General features: G+C 61.9%; 1 protein-coding gene across 1 annotated transcript in view; it reads right to left on the bottom strand.

The window, feature by feature from the left end:
- The window catches only part of LOC121275037 (polyhomeotic-like protein 1), a gene marked incomplete at its 3' end in the record, with an annotated part of 273,630 nt that overhangs the window by 93,813 nt on the left and 155,012 nt on the right, over positions 1-24,805 (bottom strand). Inside the window, exon 7 of the mRNA XM_041182427.1 lies at positions 8,783-9,128. Within this exon, the coding sequence (XP_041038361.1) occupies positions 8,783-9,128 (346 nt within the window). The remainder of the gene's footprint in view (positions 1-8,782; positions 9,129-24,805) is intronic.

Raw genomic sequence — 24,805 nt, 5'->3', positions numbered from 1 at the left:
CCCATAAACGCCAAACCCCCAAACCCACCCATAATCCCCAAGCCCCCAAACCCACCGATAATCCCCAAACCACCGATAATCCCCAAACCACCGATAATCCCCAAACCCACCCATAATCCCCAAACCCACCCATAATCCCCAAACACCCAACCCCACCCATAAATCCCCAAACTCCCAAACCCACCCATAATCCCCAAACCCCCAAACTCGCCCGCAATCCCCAAACCCCCAAACCTGCCCATAATCCCCAAACCCCCAAACCCGCCCATAATCCCCAAACCCGCCCATAATCCCCAAACCCACCCATAATCCCCAAACCCACCCATAATCCCCAAACCCCCAAACCCGCCCATAATCCCCAAACCCACCCGTAATCCCCAAACCCCCAAACCCACCCATAATCCCCAAACCCACCCATAATCCCCAAACCCAACCATAATCCCCAAACACCCAAACCCACCCATAAATCCCCAAACTCCCAAACCCACCCATAATCCCCAAACTCACCCATAATCCCCAAATGCACCCATAATCCTCAAACCCACCCATAATCCCCAAACCCACCCATAACCCCCAAACCCACCCATAATCCCCAAACCCCCAAACCCACCCATAATCCCCAAACCACCGATAATCCCCAAACCACCCATAATCCCCAAACCCACCCATAATCCCCAAACCCGCAAACCCACCCATAATCCCCAAACACCCAAACCCACCCATAAATCCCGAAACTCCCAAACCCACCCATAATCCCCAAACCCACCCATAATCCCAAAACCCCCAAACCCACCCATAATCCCCAAACCCACCCAATAATCCCCAAACCCCCAAACCCACCCATAAATTCCCAAACCCCCAAACCCACCCATAATCCCCAAACCACCAAACCCACCCATAATCCCCAAACCCGCCCATAATCCCCAAACCCACCCATAATCCCCAAACCCCCATATTCCCCAAACCCACAAACCCGCCCGTATTCCCCAAACCCGCCCGTATTCCCCAAACCCGCCCGTAATCCCCAAACCCACCCATAATCCCCAAACCCACCCATAATCACCCAAACCCACCCATAATCCCCAAACCCCCAAACCCACCCATAATCCCCAAACACACCCATAATCCCCAAACCCACCCATAATCCCCAAAACCCCAAACCCACCCATAATCCCCAAAACCCCAAACCCGCCCACAATCCCCAAACCCCAAACCCACCCTAATCCCCAAACCCCCAAACCCACCCATAATCCCCAAACCCACCCATAATCCCCAAACCCATCCATAATCCCCAAACCCCCAAACCCACCCTAATCCCCAAACCCCCAAACCCACCCATAATCCCCAAACCCACCCATAATCCCCAAACCCCCAAACTCGCCCGCAATCCCCAAACCCCCAAACCTGCCCATAATCCCCAAACCCCCAAATCCGCCCATAATCCCCAAACCCACCCATAATCCCCAAACCCACCCATAATCCCCAAACCCACCCATAATCCCCAAACCCGCCCATAATCCCCAAACCCACCCGTAATCCCCAAACCCACCCATAATCCCCAAACCCAACCATAATCCCCAAACCCAACCATAATCCCCAAACACCCAAACCCACCCATAAATCCCCAAACTCCCAAACCCACCCATAATCCCCAAACCCACCCATAATCCCCAAATGCACCCATAATCCTCAAACCCACCCATAATCCCCAAACCCACCCATAACCCCCAAGCCCACCCATAATCCCCAAACCCACCCATAATCCCCAAACCACCGATAATCCCCAAACCACCGATAATCCCCAAACCACCCATAATCCCCAAACCCACCCATAATCCCCAAACCCACCCATAATCCCCAAACCCGCAAACCCACCCATAAATCCCGAAACTCCCAAACCCACCCATAATCCCCAAACCCACCCATAATCCCAAAACCCCCAAACCCACCCATAATCCCCAAACCCACCCAATAATCCCCAAACCCCCAAACCCACCCATAAATTCCCAAACCCCCAAACCCACCCATAATCCCCAAACCACCAAACCCACCCATAATCCCCAAACCCGCCCATAATCCCCAAACCCACCCATAATCCCCAAACCCCCCATATTCTCCAAACCCACAAACCCACCCACAATCCCCAAACCCGCCCCTATTCCCCAAACCCGCCCGTAATCCCCAAACCCACCCATAATCCCCAAACCCACCCATAATCACCCAAACCCACCCATAATCCCCAAACCCACCCATAATCCCCAAACCCCCCATATTCTCCAAACCCACAAACCCACCCACAATCCCCAAACCCGCCCGTATTCCCCAAACCCGCCCGTAATCCCCAAACCCACCCATAATCCCCAAACCCACCCATAATCACCCAAACCCACCCATAATCCCCAAACCCACCCATAATCCCCAAACCCCCAAACCCACCCATAATCCCCAAACACACCCATAATCCCCAAACCCACCCATAATCCCCAAAACCCCAAACCCACCCATAATCCCCAAAACCCCAAACCCGCCCACAATCCCCAAACCCCAAACCCACCCTAATCCCCAAACCCCCAAACCCACCCATAATTCCCAAACCCACCCATAATCCCCAAACCCATCCATAATCCCCAAAACCCCAAACCCGCCCACAATCCCCAAACCCCAAACCCACCCTAATCCCCAAACCCCCAAACCCACCCATAATCCCCAATCCCACCCATAATCCCCAAACCCCCAAACCCGCACATAATCCCCAAACCCGCCCATAATCCCCAAACCCCCAAACTGGCCTAAAAACCACTCAGGAAAACCCGGTAAATCACCAAACCTGCAACAATCCACTATCCCAGTCCCCAAGTGTGTGCGATATTCCCTGCCCCGCAGCATGTGCGATATTCCCTGTCCCGGAGCGTGTGCGATATTCCCTGTCCCGGTCCCGGGGTGTGCGATATTCCCTGTCCCGGTCCCGGGGTGTGCGATATTCCCTGTCCCGGTCCCGGGGTGTCCGATATCCCCTGTCCCGTTCCCGGGGTGTCCGATATTCCCTGTCCCGTTCCCGGGGTGTCCAATGTTCCCTGTCCCGGTCCCGGTGTGTCCAATATTCTCTGTCCCGGAGTGTGTCCGAAAATCCCTATCCCGGTCCAGGATTGTGTGCGACATTCCCTATCCCGGTCCGGGATTGTGTGCGACATTCCCTATCCCGGTCCGGGATTGTGTGCGACATTCCCTATCCCGGTCCGGGATTGTGTGCGACATTCCCTATCCCGGTCCGGGATTGTGTGCGACATTCCCTATCCCGGTCCGGGATTGTGTATGACATTCCCTATCACGGTCCCGGAGTGTGTGCGATATTCCCAGTCCCGGAGTGTGTGCGATATTCCCAGTCCCGGAGTGTGTGCGATATTCCCTATCCCGGTCCCGGATCTTGTCCGATATTCCTTATTCCGGTTCCAGAGTGTCAAATATTCACTATCCCGGTCCTAGAGAGTGTGCGACATTCCCTGTCCTGGAATGTGTGTGATATTCCCTGTCCCGGAGCGTGTGCGATATTCCCTGTGCCGGAGCGTGTGCAATATTCCCTGTCCTGGAGTATGTGCGATATTCCCTGTCCCGGAATGTGTGCGATATTCCCTATGCCGGAGTGTGTGCGATATTCCCTGTCCCGGAGTGTGTGCGATATTCCCTGTCCCGGAGTGTGTGCGATATTCCCTGTCCCGGAGTGTGTACGATATTCCCTATGCCGGAGGGTGTGCGATATTCCCTGTCCTGGTCCCGGAGTGTGTGCAATATTCCCTATCCCGGAATGTGTGCGATATTCCCTATCCCGGAGTGTGTGCGATATTCCCTATCCCGGAGTGTGTGCGATATTCCCTGTCCCGGAATGTGTGCGATATGCCCTATCCCGGAATGTGTGCGATATTCCCTATCCCGGAGTGTGTGCGATATTCCCTATGCCAGAGAGTGTGCGATATTCCCTGTCCCGGTCCCAGGGTGTCCAATATTCCCTGTCCCATTCCCGGGGTGTCCAATATTCCCGGTCCCGGTGTGTCCAATATTCTCTGTTCCGGAGTGTGTCCGAAAATCCCTATCCCGGTCCAGGATTGTGTGCGATATTCCCTATCCCGGTTGGGGATTGTGTGCAATATTCCCTATCCCTGTCCGGGATTGTGTGCGATATTCCCTATCCCGGTCCGGGATTGTGTGCGACATTCCCTATCCCGGTCCGGGATTGTGTGCGACATTCCCTATCACGGTCCGGGATTGTGTGCAACATTCCCTATCCCGGTCCGGGATTGTGTCCGAAAATCCCTAACCCGGTCCCAGATTGTGTGCAATATTCCCTATCCTGGTCCGGGATTGTGTGCGATATTCCCTAGCCCGGTCCGGGATTGTGTGCGACATTCCCTATCCCGGTCCAGGATTGTGTGCGACATTCCCTATCCCGGTCCGGGATTGTGTGCGACATTCCCTATCCCGGTCCGGGATTGTGTGCGACATTCCCTAGCCCGGTCCGGGATTGTGTGCGACATTCCCTAGCCCGGTCCGGGATTGTGTGCGACATTCCCTATCACGGTCCCGGATTGTGTGCGACATTCCCTATCACGGTCCCGGATTGTGTGCGATATTCCCTATCACGGTCCCGGATTGTGTGCGATATTCCCTATCACGGTCCCGGATTGTGTGCGATATTCCCTATCACTGTCCCGGATTGTGTGTGATATTCCCTATCACGGTCCCGGATTATGTCCGATATTCCCTGTCGCAGTCCCGGAGTGTCCGATATTCCCTGTCCCGGTCCCAAAGTGTCCGATATTCCCTATCTCGGTCACGGATTGTGTACAATATTCCCGGTCCCTTTCCCGGAGTGCCCGATGCTCCCTGTCCCGGTCCCGGAGCGTCCGATGCTCCCTGTCCCGGAGCGTCTGATACTCCCTGTCCCGGTCCTGGAGTGTCCGATATTCCCGATCCCAGAGTGTCCGATATTCTCTGTCCCGGTCTCGGAGTGTCTGATATTCCCAATCCCGGTCCCGCAGTGTCCAATATTCCCTATTCCGGACTGTGTGCGACATTCCCTATCCCTGTTCCCGAGTTTGCGACATTCCCTGTCCCGGTCCCGGATTGTCCGATATCCCCTATCCCAGTCCCGGAGTGTGTCTGACATTCCCTGTCCCGGTCCCGGAGTGTTCGACATTCCCTATCCCGGTCCCGGATTATCCGATATCCCCTATCCCGGTCCCGGAGTGTCCGATATCCCCTATCCCAGTCCCAGAGTGTCCGATAACGCCTATCCCGGTCCCGGAGTGTGTCCGATAACGCCTATCCCGGTCCCGGAGTGTGTCCGATAACCCCTATCCCGGTCCCGGAGTGTGTCCAATATCCCCTATCCTGGTCCCGGAGTGTCCGATATTCCCTATCCCGGTCCCGGAGTGTCCGATATCCCCTACCCCGGTCCTGGAGTGTCCGACATTCCCTATCCCGGTCCCGGAGTGTCTGACATTCCCTATCCCGGTCCCGGAGTGTCTGATATTCCCTGTCCCGGTCCCGGAGTGTCCGATATCCCCTATCCCGGTGCAGGAATGCGTTCGACATTCCCTATCCCGGTCCTGGAGTGTGTCCGACATTCCTTGTCCTGGTCCCGGAGTGTCCGATGACCCCATCCCAGTCCCGGAGTGTATCCGACATTCCCTGTCCCTATCTCGGAGTGTCTGACATTCCCTATCCCGGTCCCGGATTGTCCGATATCCCCTATCCCGGTCCCGGAGTGTCCGATATCCCCTATCCCAGTCCCAGAGTGTCCGATAACCCCTATCCCGGTCCCGGAGTGTCCGATATCCCCTATCCCTGTCCCGGAGTGGCCGATATTCCCTATCCTGGTCCCGGAGAGTGTCCGATATCCCCTATCCCTGTCCCGGAGTGTCCGATATCCCCTATCCCGGTCCCGGAGTGTCCGATATCCCCTATCCCGGTCCCGGAGTGTGTCCGACATTCCCTATCCCGGTCCAGGAGTGTCCGATATCCCCTATCCCGGAGTGTCCGATATTCCCTATCCCGGAGTTTGTCCGATATTCCCTATCCCGGTCCCGGAGTGTCCGATATCCCCTATCCCGGTCCCGGAGTGTCCGATATTCCCTATCCCGGTCCCGGAGTGCCCGATATCCCCTATCCCGGTGCAGGAATGTGTCCGACATTCCCTGTCCCGGTCCCGGAGTGTCCGACATTCCCTGTCCCGGAGTGTCCGATATTCCCTATCCCGGAGTTTGTCCGATATTCCCTATCCCGGTCCCGGAGTGTCCGATATCCCCTATCCCGGTCCCGGAGTGTCCGATATTCCCTATCCCGGTCCCGGAGTGCCCGATATCCCCTATCCCGGTGCAGGAATGCGTTCGACATTCCCTATCCCGGTCCTGGAGTGTGTCCGACATTCCTTGTCCTGGTCCCGGAGTGTCCGATGACCCCATCCCAGTCCCGGAGTGTATCCGACATTCCCTGTCCCTATCCCGGAGTGTCTGACATTCCCTATCCCGGTCCCGGAGTGTCCGACATTCCCTGTCCCGGAGTGTCCGACATTCCCTGTCCCGGAGTGTCCGATATTCCCTATCCCGGAGTTTGTCCGATATTCCCTATCCCGGTCCCGCAGTGTCCGATATCCCCTACCCCGGTCCTGGAGTGTCCGACATTCCCTATCCCGGTCCCGGAGTGTCTGACATTCCCTATCCCGGTCCCGGAGTGTCTGATATTCCCTGTCCCGGTCCCGGAGTGTCCGATATCCCCTATCCCGGTGCAGGAATGCGTTCGACATTCCCTATCCCGGTCCTGGAGTGTGTCCGACATTCCTTGTCCTGGTCCCGGAGTGTCCGATGACCCCATCCCAGTCCCGGAGTGTATCCGACATTCCCTGTCCCTATCCCGGAGTGTCTGACATTCCCTATCCCGGTCCCGGATTGTCCGATATCCCCTATCCCGGTCCCGGAGTGTCCGATATCCCCTATCCCAGTCCCAGAGTGTCCGATAACCCCTATCCCGGTCCCGGAGTGTCCGATATCCCCTATCCCTGTCCCGGAGTGGCCGATATTCCCTATCCCGGTCCCGGAGTGTCCGATATCCCCTATCCCAGTCCCAGAGTGTCCGATAACCCCTATCCCGGTCCCGGAGTGTCCGATATCCCCTATCCCTGTCCCGGAGTGGCCGATATTCCCTATCCTGGTCCCGGAGAGTGTCCGATATCCCCTATCCCTGTCCCGGAGTGTCCGATATCCCCTATCCCGGTCCCGGAGTGTCCGATATCCCCTATCCCGGTCCCGGAGTGTGTCCGACATTCCCTATCCCGGTCCAGGAGTGTCCGATATCCCCTATCCCGGTCCCGGAGTGTCCGACATTCCCTGTCCCGGTCCCGGAGTGTCCGACATTCCCTGTCCCGGAGTGTCCGATATTCCCTATCCCGGAGTTTGTCCGATATCCCCTATCCCGGTCCCGGAGTGTCCGATATCCCCTATCCCGGTCCCGGAGTGTGTCCGATATTCCCTATCCCGGTCCCGGAGTGTCCGACATTCCCAATCCCAGTCCCGGAGTGTCCGACATTCCCTATCCCGGTCCCGGAGTGTCCGACATTCTCTATCCCGGTCCTGGAGTGTGTGTGATATTCCCTATCCCGGTCCCGGAGTGTCCGATATTCCCTATCCCGGTGCCGGAGTGTCCGATATTCCCTATCCCGGTGCCGGAGTGTCCGATATCCCCTTTTCCGGTCCCGGAGTGTCCGATATTCCCTATCCCGGTGCCGGAGTGTCCGATATCCCCTTTTCCGGTCCCGGAGTGTCCGATATCCCCTATCCCGGTCCCGGAGAGTGTCCGATATTCCCTATCCCGGTCCGGAGTGTGTGTGATATCCCCTATCCCGGTCCCGGAGTGTGTCTGATATTCCCTATCCCGGTCCGGAGTGTGTGTGATATCCCCTATCCCGGTCCCAGAGTGTGTGTGATATTCCCTATCCCGGTCCCGGAGTGTCCGATATTCCCTATCCCGGTCCCGGAGTGTCCGACATTCTCTATCCCGGTCCCGGAGTGTGTGTGATATCCCCTATCCCGGTCCCGGAGTGTCCGATATTCCCTATCCCGCTGCCGGAGTGTCCGATATCCCCTATCCCGGTCCCGGAGTGTCCGATATCCCCTATCCCGGTCCCGGAGTGTGTCCGATATTCCCTATCCCGGTCTGGAGTGTGTGTGATATCCCCTATCCCGGTCCCGGAGTGTGTCTGATATTCCCTATCCCGGTCCGGAGTGTGTGTGATATCCCCTATCCCGGTCCCGGAGTGTGTGTGATATTCCCTATCCCGGTCCCGGAGTGTCCGATATTCCCTATCCCGGTCCCGGAGTGTCCGACATTCTCTATCCCGGTCCCGGAGTGTCCGATATTCCCTATCCCGCTGCCGGAGTGTCCGATATCCCCTATCCCGGTCCCGGAGTGTGTCCGATATTCCCTATCCCGGTCTGGAGTGTGTGTGATATCCCCTATCCCGGTCCCGGAGTATGTGTGATATCCCCTATCCCGGTCCCGGAGTGTCCGACATTCCCTATCCCGGTCCCGGAGTGTCTGACATTCCCAATCCCGGTCCCGGAGTGTCCGACATTCTCTATCCCGGTCCCGGAGTGTGTGTGATATTCCCTATCCCGGTCCCGGAGTGTCCGACATTCCCTATCCCGGTCCCAGAGTGTCCGACATTCCCTATCCCGGTCCCGGAGTGTCCGACATTCCCAGTCCCGGGCCTGGAACATGCTGCAGTCGGTACCTGAGCTGATGAGCGTCTGTCCGGTGGGAGTGACGCTGCGAGTCAGGTTAATCCCACAGCTCTGGGCACTCGCTGCCCCGTCCGCTTCGGCCTTTTTCAGGATGTTGTCGGCCTCGGCCTGGCTGGAGTGTCCGATTCCCGGCGTGGCCCCGCTCCCGGATCCTTTGGCGGCGGCGGTGGGCTGGCTGACCAGGTTGAGGGAGGAGGCCTGGGTGACGGTGATGGTCTGGGCCGGGCTCAGGCTGGACGACTGGCTGACCACCACCGAGGTGGTCTTCTGGCCGGAGCTCTGGAGCGGGACCCCCGAGGCCATCGTCTGCTGGCTCCGCAGGGCCAGGTTCTGGGCCTGGACAGAGAGGGAAGGAAGCCCTTCAGAAAGACGGAGTCCCCTGTTCCCATTGGCCGAAATACACCGTCATCACACCCCCCCCCCCCCCCGGCCAATCACATCACCCCATCCCTGACCACTCCCACTCCCTCTCTCTCTCCGCCTCTCTCTCTCCCCTTCTGCCCGCCCAATACTCTCTCTCCGTCCCACTCTCTCTCTCTCCCTCTCTCCACCCCCTACTCTCTCTCCGCCCCTCTCTCTCCCTCTCTCCACCCCCTACTCTCTCTCCGCCCCTCTCTTTCTCTCCATTTGCCCACCCCCTACTCTCTCTCCGCCCCTCTCTCTGTACCTCTCTCCAACCCATACTCTCTCACCACCCCCTCTCTCTCCCACTGCCCACCCCCTACTCTCTCTCCGCCCCTCTCTCTCCCCTTCTGCCCGCCCAATACTCTCTCTCCGCCCCTCTCTCTCCCCTTCTGCCCGCCCAATACTCTCTCTCCGCCCCTCTCTCTGTACCTCTCTCCAACCCATACTCTCTCACCACCCCCTCTCTCTCCCACTGCCCACCCCCTACTCTCTCACCACCCCCTCTCTCTCCCACTGCCCACCCCCTACTCTCTCTCCGCCCCTCTCTCTGTACCTCTCTCCAACTCATACTCTCTCACCACTCCCTCTCTCTCCCACTGCCCACCCCCTACTCTCTCTCCGCCCCTCTCTCTGAACCTCTCTCCAACCCATACTCTCTCACCACCCCCTCTCTCTCCCTCTCTCCACCCCCTACTCTCTCACCACCCCCTCTCTCTGTACCTCTCTCCAACCCATACTCTCTCACCACCCCCTCTCTCTCCCACTGCCCACCCCCTACTCTCTCTCCGCCCCTCTCTCTGTACCTCTCTCCAACCCATACTCTCTCACCACCCCCTCTCTCTCCCACTGCCCACCCCCTACTCTCTCTCCGCCCCTCTCTCTGTACCTCTCTCCAACCCATACTCTCTCACCACTCCCTCTCTCTCCCACTGCCCACCCCCTACTCTCCCTCCGCCCCCTCTCTCTCTCCCACTGCCCACCCCCTACTCTCTCTCCGCCCCTCTCTCTGTACCTCTCTCCAACCCATACTCTCTCACCACCCCCTCTCTCTCCCACTGCCCACCCCCTACTCTCTCACCACCCCCTCTCTCTCCCACTGCCCACCCCCTACTCTCTCACCACCCCCTCTCTCTCCCACTGCCCACCCCCTACTCTCTCTCCGCCCCTCTCTCTGTACCTCTCTCCAACCCATACTCTCTCACCACTCCCTCTCTCTCCCACTGCCCACCCCCTAATCTCTCTCCGCCCCACTCTCTGTACCTCTCTCCAACCCATACTCTCTCACCACCCCCTCTCTCTCCCACTGCCCACCCCCTACTCTCTCTCCGCCCCTCTCTCTGTACCTCTCTCCAACCCATACTCTCTCACCACCCCCTCTCTCTCCCAATGCCCATCCCCTACTCTCTCTCCGCCCCTCTCTCTGTACCTCTCTCCAACCCATACTCTCTCACCACCCCCTCTCTCTCCCACTGCCCACCCCCTACTCTCTCACCACCCCCTCTCTCTCCCACTGCCCACCCCCTACTCTCTCTCCGCCCCTCTCTCTGTACCTCTCTCCAACCCATACTCTCTCACCACCCCCTCTCTCTCCCACTGCCCACCCCCTACTCTCTCACCACCCCCTCTCTCTCCCACTGCCCACCCCCTACTCTCTCTCCGCCCCTCTCTCTCCCCTTCTGCCCGCCCAATACTCTCTCTCCGCCCCTCTCTCTGTACCTCTCTCCAACCCATACTCTCTCACCACCCCCTCTCTCTCCCACTGCCCACCCCCTACTCTCTCACCACCCCCTCTCTCTCCCACTGCCCACCCCCTACTCTCTCTCCGCCCCTCTCTCTGTACCTCTCTCCAACCCATACTCTCTCACCACCCCCTCTCTCTCCCACTGCCCACCCCCTACTCTCTCTCCGCCCCTCTCTCTGTACCTCTCTCCAACCCATACTCTCTCACCACCCCCTCTCTCTCCCACTGCCCACCCCCTACTCTCTCTCCGCCCCTCTCTCTCCCCTTCTGCCCGCCCAATACTCTCTCTCCGCCCCTCTCTCTGTACCTCTCTCCAACCCATACTCTCTCACCACCCCCTCTCTCTCCCACTGCCCACCCCCTACTCTCTCACCACCCCCTCTCTCTCCCACTGCCCATCCCCTACTCTCTCTCCGCCCCTCTCTCCGCCCCTCTCTCTCTTTCCCTCTGCCCATCCCCTACTCTCTCTCCGCCCCTCTCTCTCCCTCTCTCCACCCCCTACTCTCTCTCCGCCCCTCTCTTTCTCTCCATTTGCCCACCCCCTACTCTCTCTCCGCCCCTCTCTCTGTACCTCTCTCCAACCCATACTCTCTCACCACCCCCTCTCTCTCCCACTGCCCACCCCCTACTCTCTCTCCGCCCCTCTCTTTCTCTCCATTTGCCCACCCCCTACTCTCTCTCCGCCCCTCTCTCTGTACCTCTCTCCAACCCATACTCTCTCACCACCCCCTCTCTCTCCCTCTCTCCACCCCCTACTCTCTCTCCGCCCCTCTCTTTCTCTCCATTTGCCCACCCCCTACTCTCTCTCCGCCCCTCTCTCTGTACCTCTCTCCAACCCATACTCTCTCACCAGCCCCTCTCTCTCCCACTGCCCACCCCCTACTCTCTCTCCGCCCCTCTCTTTCTCTCCATTTGCCCACCCCCTACTCTCTCTCCGCCCCTCTCTCTGTACCTCTCTCCAACCCATACTCTCTCACCAGCCCCTCTCTCTCCCACTGCCCACCCCCTACTCTCTCTCCGCCCCTCTCTTTCTCTCCATTTGCCCACCCCCTACTCTCTCTCCGCCCCTCTCTCTGTACCTCTCTCCAACCCATACTCTCTCACCACCCCCTCTCTCTCCCACTGCCCACACTCTCTCTCTCTCACTCTCTCCCACTCTCCCTCTCTCTCTCTTTCTTGCTTTCTCTCTCCCCCTTTCTCTCTCCCAATCTCTCTCTCTCTCTCTTTGTTGCTCTCTCTCTTTCGCACTCTGTCTCCCTCTCTTTCTCTCTCACTCCCCAGCTCTATCCTCGCTCTCTCTCTCCCTTTCTCTCTTTCGCACTCTCGCTCTCCCTCACTCCCTCTCTCTTTCCCACTCTCTCTCACCCACTCTCCCTCACTCTATCTCTCTCCCTCACTCCCTCACTCCCCCACTCTCCCTCACTACCCAACTCTGCAACTCTCCCCCACTCTCCCCCACTCTCCCTCGCTCTCCCCCACTCTCCCCCACTCACCCTCACTCCCACTCCCCCACTCTCCCTCACTCCCCCACTCTCCCTCACTCCCCCACTCTCCCTCACACTCCCCCGCTCTCCCCCACTCTCCCTCACTCTCACTCTCCCTCACACTCTCCCGTCCTCCCCCACTCTCCCCCACTCTCCCTCACACTCTCCCGCTCTCCCCCACTCTCCCTCACTCCCCCACTCTCCCTCACACTCTCCTGCTCTCCCCCACTCTCACACTCTCCCCCACATTCCCCCACTCTCCCTCACTCCCCCACTCTCCCTCACACTCTCCCGCTCTCCCCCACTCTCCCCCACTCTCACTCTCCCTCGCTCCCCCACACTCCCCCACTCTCCCTCACTCTCACTCTCCCTCGCTCCCCCACACTCCCCCACTCTCCCTCACTCTCCTCCACTCTCCCTCACTCTCCCCCGCTCTCCCTCACTCTCCCACTCTCCCCCACACTCCCCCACTCTCCCCCACACTCCCCCACTCTCCCTCACTCTCCCTCACTCTCCTCCACTCTCCTCCACTCTCCCTCACTCTCCCCCGCTCTCCCTCACTCTCCCACTCTCCCCCACACTCCCCCACTCTCCCCCACACTCCCCCGCTCTCCCTCACTCTCCCACTCTCCCCCACATTCCCCCACTCCCTCGCTCCCCCACTCTCCCTCACACTCCCTCACTCCCCCTCTCTCCCCCTCTCTCCCCCACTCTCCCCCTCTCTCCCTCACTCCCTCACTCTCCCTCACTCTCCCTCACTCTCCTCCACTCTCCCCCACTCTCCCTCACTCTCCCTCACTCTCCTCCCGACTCCCCCACTCTCCCCCACTCTCCCTCACACTCCCCCACTCTCCCCCCCACTCTCCCACTCTCCCACTCTCCCCCACTCTCCCCCACTCTCCCTCACACTCCCTCACTCTCCCCCCCACTCTCCCGCTCTCCCCCACTCTCCTCCACTCTCCCTCACTCTCCTCCACTCTCCCTCACACTCCCTCACTCTCCCTCACTCTCCCACTCTCCCTCACTCCCCCACTCTCCTCCACTCTCCCACTCTCCCTCACTCTCCCTCACTCTCCCCCACACTCACCCACACTCCCTCACTCTCCCTCACTCCCCCACTCTCCTCCACTCTCCCACTCTCTCCCACTCTCCCCCACACTCCCCCACACTCCCTCACTCTCCTCCACTCTCCCACTCTCCCTCACTCTCCCCCACTCTCCCCCACACTCCCCCGCTCTCCCTCACTCTCCCCCACTCTCCCCCTCTCTCCCTCACTCCCTCACTCTCCCTCACTCTCCCTCACTCTCCTCCACTCTCCCCCACTCTCCCTCACTCTCCCTCACTCTCCTCCCGACTCCCCCACTCTCCCCCACTCTCCCTCACACTCCCCCACTCTCCCCCCCACTCTCCCACTCTCCCACTCTCCCCCACTCTCGCCCACTCTCCCCCACTCTCCCTCACACTCCCTCACTCTCCCCCCCACTCTCCCGCTCTCCCCCACTCTCCTCCACTCTCCCTCACTCTCCTCCACTCTCCCTCACACTCCCTCACTCTCCCTCACTCTCCCACTCTCCCTCACTCCCCCACTCTCCTCCACTCTCCCACTCTCCCTCACTCTCCCTCACTCTCCCCCACACTCACCCACACTCCCTCACTCTCCCTCACTCCCCCACTCTCCTCCACTCTCCCACTCTCCCCCACACTCCCCCACACTCCCTCACTCTCCTCCACTCTCCCACTCTCCCTCACTCTCCCCCACTCTCCCCCACACTCCCCCGCTCTCCCTCACTCTCCCCCACTTTCCCCCACTCTCCCCCGCTCTCCCTCACTCTCCTCCACTCTCCCTCACACTCCCCCACTCTCCCTCTCTCCCCCACACTCCCCCACACTCCCCCACACTCCCTCACTCTCCCTCACACTCCCTCACTCTCCCTCACTCTCCTCCACTCTCCCTCACTCCCCCCCACTCTCCCCCACTCTCCCTCGCTCTCCCCCCGCTCTCCCTCACTCTCCCTCACTCTCCCACTCTCCCCCACATTCCCCCACTCCCTCGCTCCCCCACTCTCCCTCACACTCCCTCACTCCCCCTCTCTCCCCCTCTCTCCCCCACTCTCCCCCTCTCTCCCTCACTCCCTCACTCTCCCTCACTCTCCCTCACTCTCCTCCACTCTCCCCCACTCTCCCTCACTCTCCCTCACTCTCCCCCACTTTCCCACACTCTCCCCCGCTCTCCCTCACTCTCCCACTCTCCCCCACACTCCCCCACTCTCCCCACACTCCCCCACTCTCCCTCACTCTCCCTCACTCTCCCCCGCTCTCCCTCACTCTCCCCCACTCTCCCTCACTCTCCCCCACTCTCCCTCGCTCTCCCACTCTCCCCCACTCTCCCTCACACTCCCTCACACTCCCTCACTCCCCGACTCTCCCTCACTCCCCCACACTCCCTCACTCGCCCACTCTCCCCCACTCCCCCTCACTCCCACTCTCCCTCACTCTCCCCCACTCTCCCTCCCTCTCCCCATTCCCTCAATCCCCCACTCTCCCTCACTCCCCCACTCTCCCCCACTCCCCCTCACTCCCCCACACTCCCTCACTCCCCCACTCTCCCTCACATTCTCCCGCTCCCCCACTCTCCCTCCCTCTCCCCATTCCCTCGCTCCCCCATTCCCCCTCAATTCCCCACTCTCCCTCACTCTCCCCCACTCTCCCTAACTCCCCCACTCCCCCCCACTCCCCCACTCTCCCTCACTCTCCACCACTCTCCCTCACTCCCCCACTCTCCCCCCTCCCCCACTCTCCCCCACTCTCCCTCACACTCCCCCACTCTCCCCCCCACTCTCCCACTCTCCCCCACTCTCCCCCACTCTCCCCCACTCTCCCTCACACTCCCCCACTCTCCCCCCCACTCTCCCACTCTCCCCCACTCTCCCCCACTCTCCCTCACTCTCCCCCCCACTCTCCCGCTCTCCCCCCACTCTCCTCCACTCTCCCTCACTCTCCTCCACTCTCCCTCACACTCCCTCACTCTCCCTCACTCTCCCACTCTCCCTCACTCCCCCACTCTCCTCCACTCTCCCACTCTCCCTCACTCTCCCCCACACTCACCCACACTCCCTCACTCTCCCTCACTCCCCCACTCTCCTCCACTCTCCCACTCTCCCCCACACTCCCCCACACTCCCTCACTCTCCTCCACTCTCCCACTCTCCCTCACTCTCCCTCACTCTCCCCCACTCTCCCCCACACTCCCCCGCTCTCCCTCACTCTCCCCCACTTTCCCCCACTCTCCCCCGCTCTCCCTCACTCTCCTCCACTCTCCCTCACACTCCCCCACTCTCCCTCTCTCCCCCACACTCCCCCACACTCCCCCACACTCCCCCACACTCCCTCACTCTCCCTCACACTCCCTCACTCTCCCTCACTCTCCTCCACTCTCCCTCACTCCCCCCCACTCTCCCCCACTCTCCCTCACTCTGCCCCACTCTCCCTCACTCTCCCCCGCTCTCCCTCACTCTCCCTCACTCTCCCACTCTCCCCCACATTTCCCCACTCCCTCGCTCCCCCACTCTCCCTCACACTCCCTCACTCCCCCTCTCTCCCCCTCTCTCCCCCACTCTCCCCCTCTCTCCCTCACTCCCTCACTCTCCCTCACTCTCCCTCACTCTCCTCCACTCTCCCCCACTCTCCCTCACTCTCCTCCCGACTCCCCCACTCTCCCCCACTCTCCCTCACACTCCCCCACTCTCCCCCCCACTCTCCCACTCTCCCACTCTCCCACTCTCCCCCACTCTCCCCCACTCTCCCTCACACTCCCTCACTCTCCCCCCCACTCTCCCGCTCTCCCCCACTCTCCTCCACTCTCCCTCACTCTCCTCCACTCTCCCTCACACTCCCTCACTCTCCCTCACTCTCCCACTCTCCCTCACTCCCCCACTCTCCTCCACTCTCCCACTCTCCCTCACTCTCCCTCACTCTCCCCCACACTCACCCACACTCCCTCACTCTCCCTCACTCCCCCACTCTCCTCCACTCTCCCACTCTCCCCCACACTCCCCCACACTCCCTCACTCTCCTCCACTCTCCCACTCTCCCTCACTCTCCCCCACTCTCCCCCACACTCCCCCGCTCTCCCTCACTCTCCCCCACTTTCCCCCACTCTCCCCCGCTCTCCCTCACTCTCCTCCACTCTCCCTCACACTCCCCCACTCTCCCTCTCTCCCCCACACTCCCCCACACTCCCCCACACTCCCCCACACTCCCTCACTCTCCCTCACACTCCCTCACTCTCCCTCACTCTCCTCCACTCTCCCTCACTCCCCCCCACTCTCCCCCACTCTCCCTCGCTCTCCCCCGCTCTCCCTCACTCTCCCTCACTCTCCCACTCTCCCCCACATTCCCCCACTCCCTCGCTCCCCCACTCTCCCTCACACTCCCTCACTCCCCCTCTCTCCCCCTCTCTCCCTCACTCTCCCTCACTCTCCCTCACTCTCCTCCACTCTCCCCCACTCTCCCTCACTCTCCCTCACTCTCCCCCACTTTCCCCCACTCTCCCCCGCTCTCCCTCACTCTCCTCCACTCTCCCTCACACTCCCCCACTCTCCCTCTCTCCCCCACACTCCCCCACACTCCCTCACTCTCCCTCACACTCCCTCACTCTCCCTCACTCTCCTCCACTCTCCTCCACTCTCCTTCACTCCCCCCCACTCTCCCCCACTCTCCCTCACTCTCCCTCACTCTCCCCCACTTTCCCCCACTCTCCCCCGCTCTCCCTCACTCTCCTCCACTCTCCCTCACACCCCCACTCTCCCTCTCTCCCCCACACTCCCCCACACTCCAGCACACTCCCCCACACTCCCTCACTCTCCCTCACACTCCCTCACTCTCCCTCACTCTCCTCCACTCTCCCTCACTCCCCCCCACTCTCCCCCACTCTCCCTCGCTCTCCCCCGCTCTCCCTCACTCTCCCTCACTCTCCCACTCTCCCCCACATTCCCCCACTCCCTCGCTCCCCCACTCTCCCTCACACTCCCTCACTCCCCCTCTCTCCCCCTCTCTCCCCCACTCTCCCCCTCTCTCCCTCACTCCCTCACTCTCCCTCACTCTCCCTCACTCTCCTCCACTCTCCCCCACTCTCCCTCACTCTCCCTCACTCTCCCCCACTTTCCCCCACTCTCCCCCGCTCTCCCTCACTCTCCCACTCTCCCCCACACTCCCCCACTCTCCCCCACACTCCCCCACTCTCCCTCACTCTCCCTCACTCTCCCCCGCTCTCCCTCACTCTCCCCCACTCTCCCTCACTCTCCCCCACTCTCCCTCGCTCTCCCACTCTCCCCCACTCTCCCTCACACTCCCTCACACACCCTCACTCCCCGACTCTCCCTCACTCCCCCACACTCCCTCACTCCCCCACTCTCCCCCACTCCCCCTCACTCCCACTCTCCCTCACACTCCCTCACTCTCCCTCACTCTCCCACTCTCCCTCACTCCCCCACTCTCCTCCACTCTCCCACTCTCCCTCACTCTCCCTCACTCTCCCCCACACTCACCCACGCTCCCTCACTCTCCCTCACTCCCCCACTCTCCTCCACTCTCCCACTCTCCCCCACACTCCCCCACACTCCCTCACTCTCCTCCACTCTCCCACTCTCCCTCACTCTCCCCCTCTCTCCCCCACTCTCCCCCTCTCTCCCTCACTCTCCCTCACTCTCCCTCACTCTCCTCCACTCTCCTCCACTCTCCCTCACTCTCCCCCACTCTCCCCCACTCTCCCTCACTCTCCCCCACTTTCCCCCACTCTCCCCCACTCTCCCTCACTCTCCTCCACTCTCCCTCACACCCCCACTCTCCCTCTCTCCCCCACACTCCCCCACACTCCAGCACACTCCCCCACACTCCCTCACTCTCCCTCACACTCCCTCACTCTCCCTCACTCTCCTCCACTCTCCCTCACTCCCCCCCACTCTCCCCCACTCTCCCTCGCTCTCCCCCGCTCTCCCTCACTCTCCCTCACTCTCCCACTCTCCCCCACATTCCCCCACTCCCTCGCTCCCCCACTCTCCCTCACACTCCCTCACTCCCCCTCTCTCCCCCTCTCTCCCCCACTCTCCCCCTCTCTCCCTCACTCCCTCACTCCCTCACTCTCCCTCACTCTCCTCCACTCTCCCCCACTCTCCCTCACTCTCCCTCACTCTCCCCCACTTTCCCCCACTCTCCCCCGCTCTCCCTCACTCTCCCACTCTCCCCCACACTCCCCCACTCTCCCCCACACTCCCCCACTCTCCCTCACTCTCCCTCACTCTCCCCCGCTCTCCCTCACTCTCCCCCACTCTCCCTCACTCTCCCCCACTCTCCCTCGCTCTCCCACTCTCCCCCACTCTCCCTCACACTCCCTCACACTCCCTCACTCCCCGACTCTCCCTCACTCCCCCACACTCCCTCACTCGCCCACTCTCCCCCACTCCCCCTCACTCCCACTCTCCCTCACTCTCCCCCACTCTCCCTCCCTCTCCCCATTCCCTCAATCCCCCACTCTCCCTCACTCCCCCACTCTCCCCCACTCCCCCTCACTCCCCCACACTCCCTCACTCCCCCACTCTCCCTCACATTCTCCCGCTCCCCCACTCTCCCTCCCTCTCCCCATTCCCTCGCTCCCCCATTCCCCCTCAATTCCCCACTCTCCCTCACTCTCCCCCACTCTCCCTAACTCCCCCACTCCCCCCCACTCCCCCACTCTCCCTCACTCTCCACCACTCTCCCTCACTCCCCCACTCTCCCCCCTCCTCCACTCTCCCCCACTCTCCCTCACACTCCCCCACTCTCCCCCCCACTCTCCCACTCTCCCCCACTCTCCCCCACTCTCCCCCACTCTCCCTCACACTCCCCCACTCTCCCCCCCACTCTCCCACTCTCCCCCACTCTCCCCCACTCTCCCTCACTCTCCCCCCCACTCTCCCGCTCTCCCCCACTCTCCTCCACTCTCCCTCACTCTCCCTCACTCTCCTCCACTCTCCCTCACACTCCCTCACTCTCCCTCACTCTCCCACTCTCCCTCACTCCCCCACTCTCCTCCACTCTCCCACTCTCCCTCACTCTCCCTCACTCTCCCCCACACTCACCCACACTCCCTCACTCTCCCTCACTCCCCCACTCTCCTCCACTCTCCCACTCTCCCCCACACTCCCCCACACTCCCTCACTCTCCTCCACTCTCCCACTCTCCCTCACTCTCCCTCACTCTCCCCCACTCTCCCCCACACTCCCCCGCTCTCCCTCACTCTCCCCCACTTTCCCCCACTCTCCCCCGCTCTCCCTCACTCTCCTCCACTCTCCCTCACACTCCCCCACTCTCCCTCTCTCCCCCACACTCCCCCACACTCCCTCACTCTCCCTCACACTCCCTCACTCTCCCTCACTCTCCTCCACTCTCCCTCACTCCCCCCCACTCTCCCCCACTCTCCCTCACTCTCCCCCGCTCTCCCTCACTCTCCCTCACTCTCCCACTCTCCCCCACATTTCCCCACTCCCTCGCTCCCCCACTCTCCCTCACACTCCCTCACTCCCCCTCTCTCCCCCTCTCTCCCCCACTCTCCCCCTCTCTCCCTCACTCCCTCACTCTCCCTCACTCTCCCTCACTCTCCTCCACTCTCCCCCACTCTCCCTCACTCTCCCTCACTCTCCTCCCGACTCCCCCACTCTCCCTCACACTCCCCCACTCTCCCCCCCACTCTCCCCCACACTCTCCCACTCTCCCCCACTCTCCCCCACTCTCCCTCACACTCCCTCACTCTCCCCCCCACTCTCCCGCTCTCCCCCACTCTCCTCCACTCTCCCTCACTCTCCTCCACTCTCCCTCACACTCCCTCACTCTCCCTCACTCTCCCACTCTCCCTCACTCCCCCACTCTCCTCCACTCTCCCACTCTCCCTCACTCTCCCTCACTCTCCCCCACACTCACCCACACTCCCTCACTCTCCCTCACTCCCCCACTCTCCTCCACTCTCCCACTCTCCCCCACACTCCCCCACACTCCCTCACTCTCCTCCACTCTCCCACTCTCCCTCACTCTCCCCCACTCTCCCCCACACTCCCCCGCTCTCCCTCACTCTCCCCCACTTTCCCCCACTCTCCCCCGCTCTCCCTCACTCTCCTCCACTCTCCCTCAAACTCCCCCACTCTCCCTCTCTCCCCCACACTCCCCCACACTCCCCCACACTCCCCCACACTCCCTCACTCTCCCTCACACTCCCTCACTCTCCCTCACTCTCCTCCACTCTCCCTCACTCCCCCCCACTCTCCCCCACTCTCCCTCGCTCTCCCCCGCTCTCCCTCACTCTCCCTCACTCTCCCACTCTCCCCCACATTCCCCCACTCCCTCGCTCCCCCACTCTCCCTCACACTCCCTCACTCCCCCTCTCTCCCCCCTCTCTCCCTCACTCTCCCTCACTCTCCCTCACTCTCCTCCACTCTCCCCCACTCTCCCTCACTCTCCCTCACTCTCCCCCACTTTCCCCCACTCTCCCCCCGCTCTCCCTCACTCTCCTCCACTCTCCCTCACACTCCCCCACTCTCCCTCTCTCCCCCACACTCCCCCACACTCCCTCACACTCCCCCACTCTCCCCCCCACTCTCCCACTCTCCCCCACTCTCCCCCACTCTCCCTCACTCTCCCCCCCACTCTCCCGCTCTCCCCCACTCTCCTCCACTCTCCCTCACTCTCCTCCACTCTCCCTCACACTCCCTCACTCTCCCTCACTCTCCCACTCTCCCTCACTCCCCCACTCTCCTCCACTCTCCCACTCTCCCTCACTCTCCCTCACTCTCCCCCACACTCACCCACACTCCCTCACTCTCCCTCACTCCCCCACTCTCCTCCACTCTCCCACTCTCCCCCACACTCCCCCACACTCCCTCACTCTCCTCCACTCTCCCACTCTCCCTCACTCTCCCTCACTCTCCCCCACTCTCCCCCACACTCCCCCGCTCTCCTCACTCTCCCCCACTTTCCCCCACTCTCCCCCGCTCTCCCTCACTCTCCTCCACTCTCCCTCACACTCCCCCACTCTCCCTCTCTCCCCCACACTCCCCCACACTCCCTCACTCTCCCTCACACTCCCTCACTCTCCCTCACTCTCCTCCACTCTCCCTCACTCCCCCCCACTCTCCCCCACTCTCCCTCACTCTCCCCCGCTCTCCCTCACTCTCCCTCACTCTCCCACTCTCCCCCACATTTCCCCACTCCCTCGCTCCCCCACTCTCCCTCACACTCCCTCACTCCCCCTCTCTCCCCCTCTCTCCCCCACTCTCCCCCTCTCTCCCTCACTCCCTCACTCTCCCTCACTCTCCCTCACTCTCCTCCACTCTCCCCCACTCTCCCTCACTCTCCCTCACTCTCCTCCCGACTCCCCACTCTCCCTCACACTCCCCCACTCTCCCCCCACTCTCCCCCACACTCTCCACTCTCCCCCACTCTCCCCCACTCTCCCTCACACTCCCTCACTCTCCCCCCCACTCTCCCGCTCTCCCCCACTCTCCTCCACTCTCCCTCACTCTCCTCCACTCTCCCTCACACTCCCTCACTCTCCCTCACTCTCCCACTCTCCCTCACTCCCCCACTCTCCTCCACTCTCCCACTCTCCCTCACTCTCCCTCACTCTCCCCCACACTCACCCACACTCCCTCACTCTCCCTCACTCCCCCACTCTCCTCCACTCTCCCACTCTCCCCCACACTCCCCCACACTCCCTCACTCTCCTCCACTCTCCCACTCTCCCTCACTCTCCCCCACTCTCCCCCACACTCCCCCGCTCTCCCTCACTCTCCCCCACTTTCCCCCACTCTCCCCCGCTCTCCCTCACACTCCTCCACTCTCCCTCACACTCCCCCACTCTCCCTCTCTCCCCCACACTCCCCCACACTCCCCCACACTCCCCCACACTCCCTCACTCTCCCTCACACTCCCTCACTCTCCCTCACTCTCCTCCACTCTCCCTCACTCCCCCCCACTCTCCCCCACTCTCCCTCGCTCTCCCCCGCTCTCCCTCACTCTCCCTCACTCTCCCACTCTCCCTCACTCCCCCACTCTCCTCCACTCTCCCACTCTCCCTCACTCTCCCTCACTCTCCCCCACACTCACCCACACTCCCTCACTCTCCCTCACTCCCCCACTCTCCTCCACTCTCCCACTCTCCCCCACACTCCCCCACACTCCCTCACTCTCCTCCACTCTCCCACTCTCCCTCACTCTCCCTCACTCTCCCCCACTCTCCCCCACACTCCCCCGCTCTCCCTCACTCTCCCCCACTTTCCCCCACTCTCCCCCGCTCTCCCTCACTCTCCTCCACTCTCCCTCACACTCCCCCACTCTCCCTCTCTCCCCCACACTCCCCCACACTCCCTCACTCTCCCTCACACTCCCTCACTCTCCCTCACTCTCCTCCACTCTCCCTCACTCCCCCCCACTCTCCCCCACTCTCCCTCACTCTCCCCCGCTCTCCCTCACTCTCCCTCACTCTCCCACTCTCCCCCACATTTCCCCACTCCCTCGCTCCCCCACTCTCCCTCACACTCCCTCACTCCCCCTCTCTCCCCCTCTCTCCCCCACTCTCCCCCACTCTCCCTCACACTCCCCCACTCTCCCCCCCACTCTCCCACTCTCCCCACTCTCCCCCACTCTCGCCCACTCTCCCCCACTCTCCCTCACACTCCCTCACTCTCCCCCCCACTCTCCCGCTCTCCCCCACTCTCCTCCACTCTCCCTCACTCTCCTCCACTCTCCCTCACACTCCCTCACTCTCCCTCACTCTCCCACTCTCCCTCACTCCCCCACTCTCCTCCACTCTCCCACTCTCCCTCACTCTCCCTCACTCTCCCCCACACTCACCCACACTCCCTCACTCTCCCTCACTCCCCCACTCTCCTCCACTCTCCCACTCTCCCCCACACTCCCCCACACTCCCTCACTCTCCTCCACTCTCCCACTCTCCCTCACTCTCCCCCACTCTCCCCCACACTCCCCCGCTCTCCCTCACTCTCCCCCACTTTCCCCCACTCTCCCCCGCTCTCCCTCACTCTCCTCCACTCTCCCTCACACTCCCCCACTCTCCCTCTCTCCCCCACACTCCCCCACACTCCCCCACACTCCCCCACACTCCCTCACTCTCCCTCACACTCCCTCACTCTCCCTCACTCTCCTCCACTCTCCCTCACTCCCCCCCCACTCTCCCCCACTCTCCCTCGCTCTCCCCCCGCTCTCCCTCACTCTCCCTCACTCTCCCACTCTCCCCCACATTCCCCCACTCCCTCGCTCCCCCACTCTCCCTCACACTCCCTCACTCCCCCTCTCTCCCCCTCTCTCCCTCACTCTCCCTCACTCTCCCTCACTCTCCCTCACTCTCCTCCACTCTCCCCCACTCTCCCTCACTCTCCCCCACTTTCCCCCACTCTCCCCCGCTCTCCCTCACTCTCCTCCACTCTCCCTCACACTCCCCCACTCTCCCTCTCTCCCCCACACTCCCCCACACTCCCTCACTCTCCCTCACACTCCCTCACTCTCCCTCACTCTCCTCCACTCTCCTCCACTCTCCCTCACTCTCCCCCACTCTCCCTCACTCTCCCCCGCTCTCCCTCACTCTCCCACTCTCCCCCACATTCCCCCACTCCCTCGCTCCCCCACTCTCCCTCACTCTCCCTCACTCTCCCCACTCTACTCCACTCTCCCTCACTCTCCCTCACTCTCCTCCACTCTCCCCCACTGTCCCCCACTCTCCCTCACTCTCCTCCACTCTCCCTCACACCCCCACTCTCCCTCTCTCCCCCACACTCCCCCACACTCCCTCACACTCCCCCACACTCCCTCACTCTCCTCCACTCTCCCTCACTCCCCCCCACTCTCCCCCACTCTCCCTCACTCTCCCCCGCTCTCCCTCACTCTCCCTCACTCTCCCACTCTCCCCCACATTCTCCCACTCCCTCGCTCCCCCACTCTCCCTCACTCTCCCCCACTCTCCCTCACTCTCCCCCGCTCTCCCTCACTCCCCCACTCTCCCCCACTCTCCCCCGCTCTCCCTCACTCTCCCCCGCTCTCCCTCACTCCCCCACTCTCCCCCACACTCCCCCACTCTCCCTCACTCTCCCCCGCTCTCCCTCACTCTCCTCCACTCTCCCTCACTCCCCCACTCTCCCTCACTCTCCTCCACTCTCCCTCACTCTCCTCCACTCTCCCTCACTCCCCCACACTCCCCCACTCTCCCTCACTCTCCCTCACTCTCCCCCACTCTCCCTCACACTCCCCCACTCTCCCCCACTCTCCCTCACTCTCCCTCACTCTCCCCCGCTCTCCCTCACTCCCCCACTCTCCCCCACACTCCCCCACTCTCCCTCACTCTCC

Source organism: Carcharodon carcharias (genome assembly GCF_017639515.1).
Source record: "Carcharodon carcharias isolate sCarCar2 chromosome 40 unlocalized genomic scaffold, sCarCar2.pri SUPER_40_unloc_4, whole genome shotgun sequence".
Classification (NCBI taxonomy): Eukaryota; Metazoa; Chordata; class Chondrichthyes; order Lamniformes; family Lamnidae; genus Carcharodon; species Carcharodon carcharias.
This window is presented reverse-complemented; position numbering and strand designations above follow the sequence as displayed.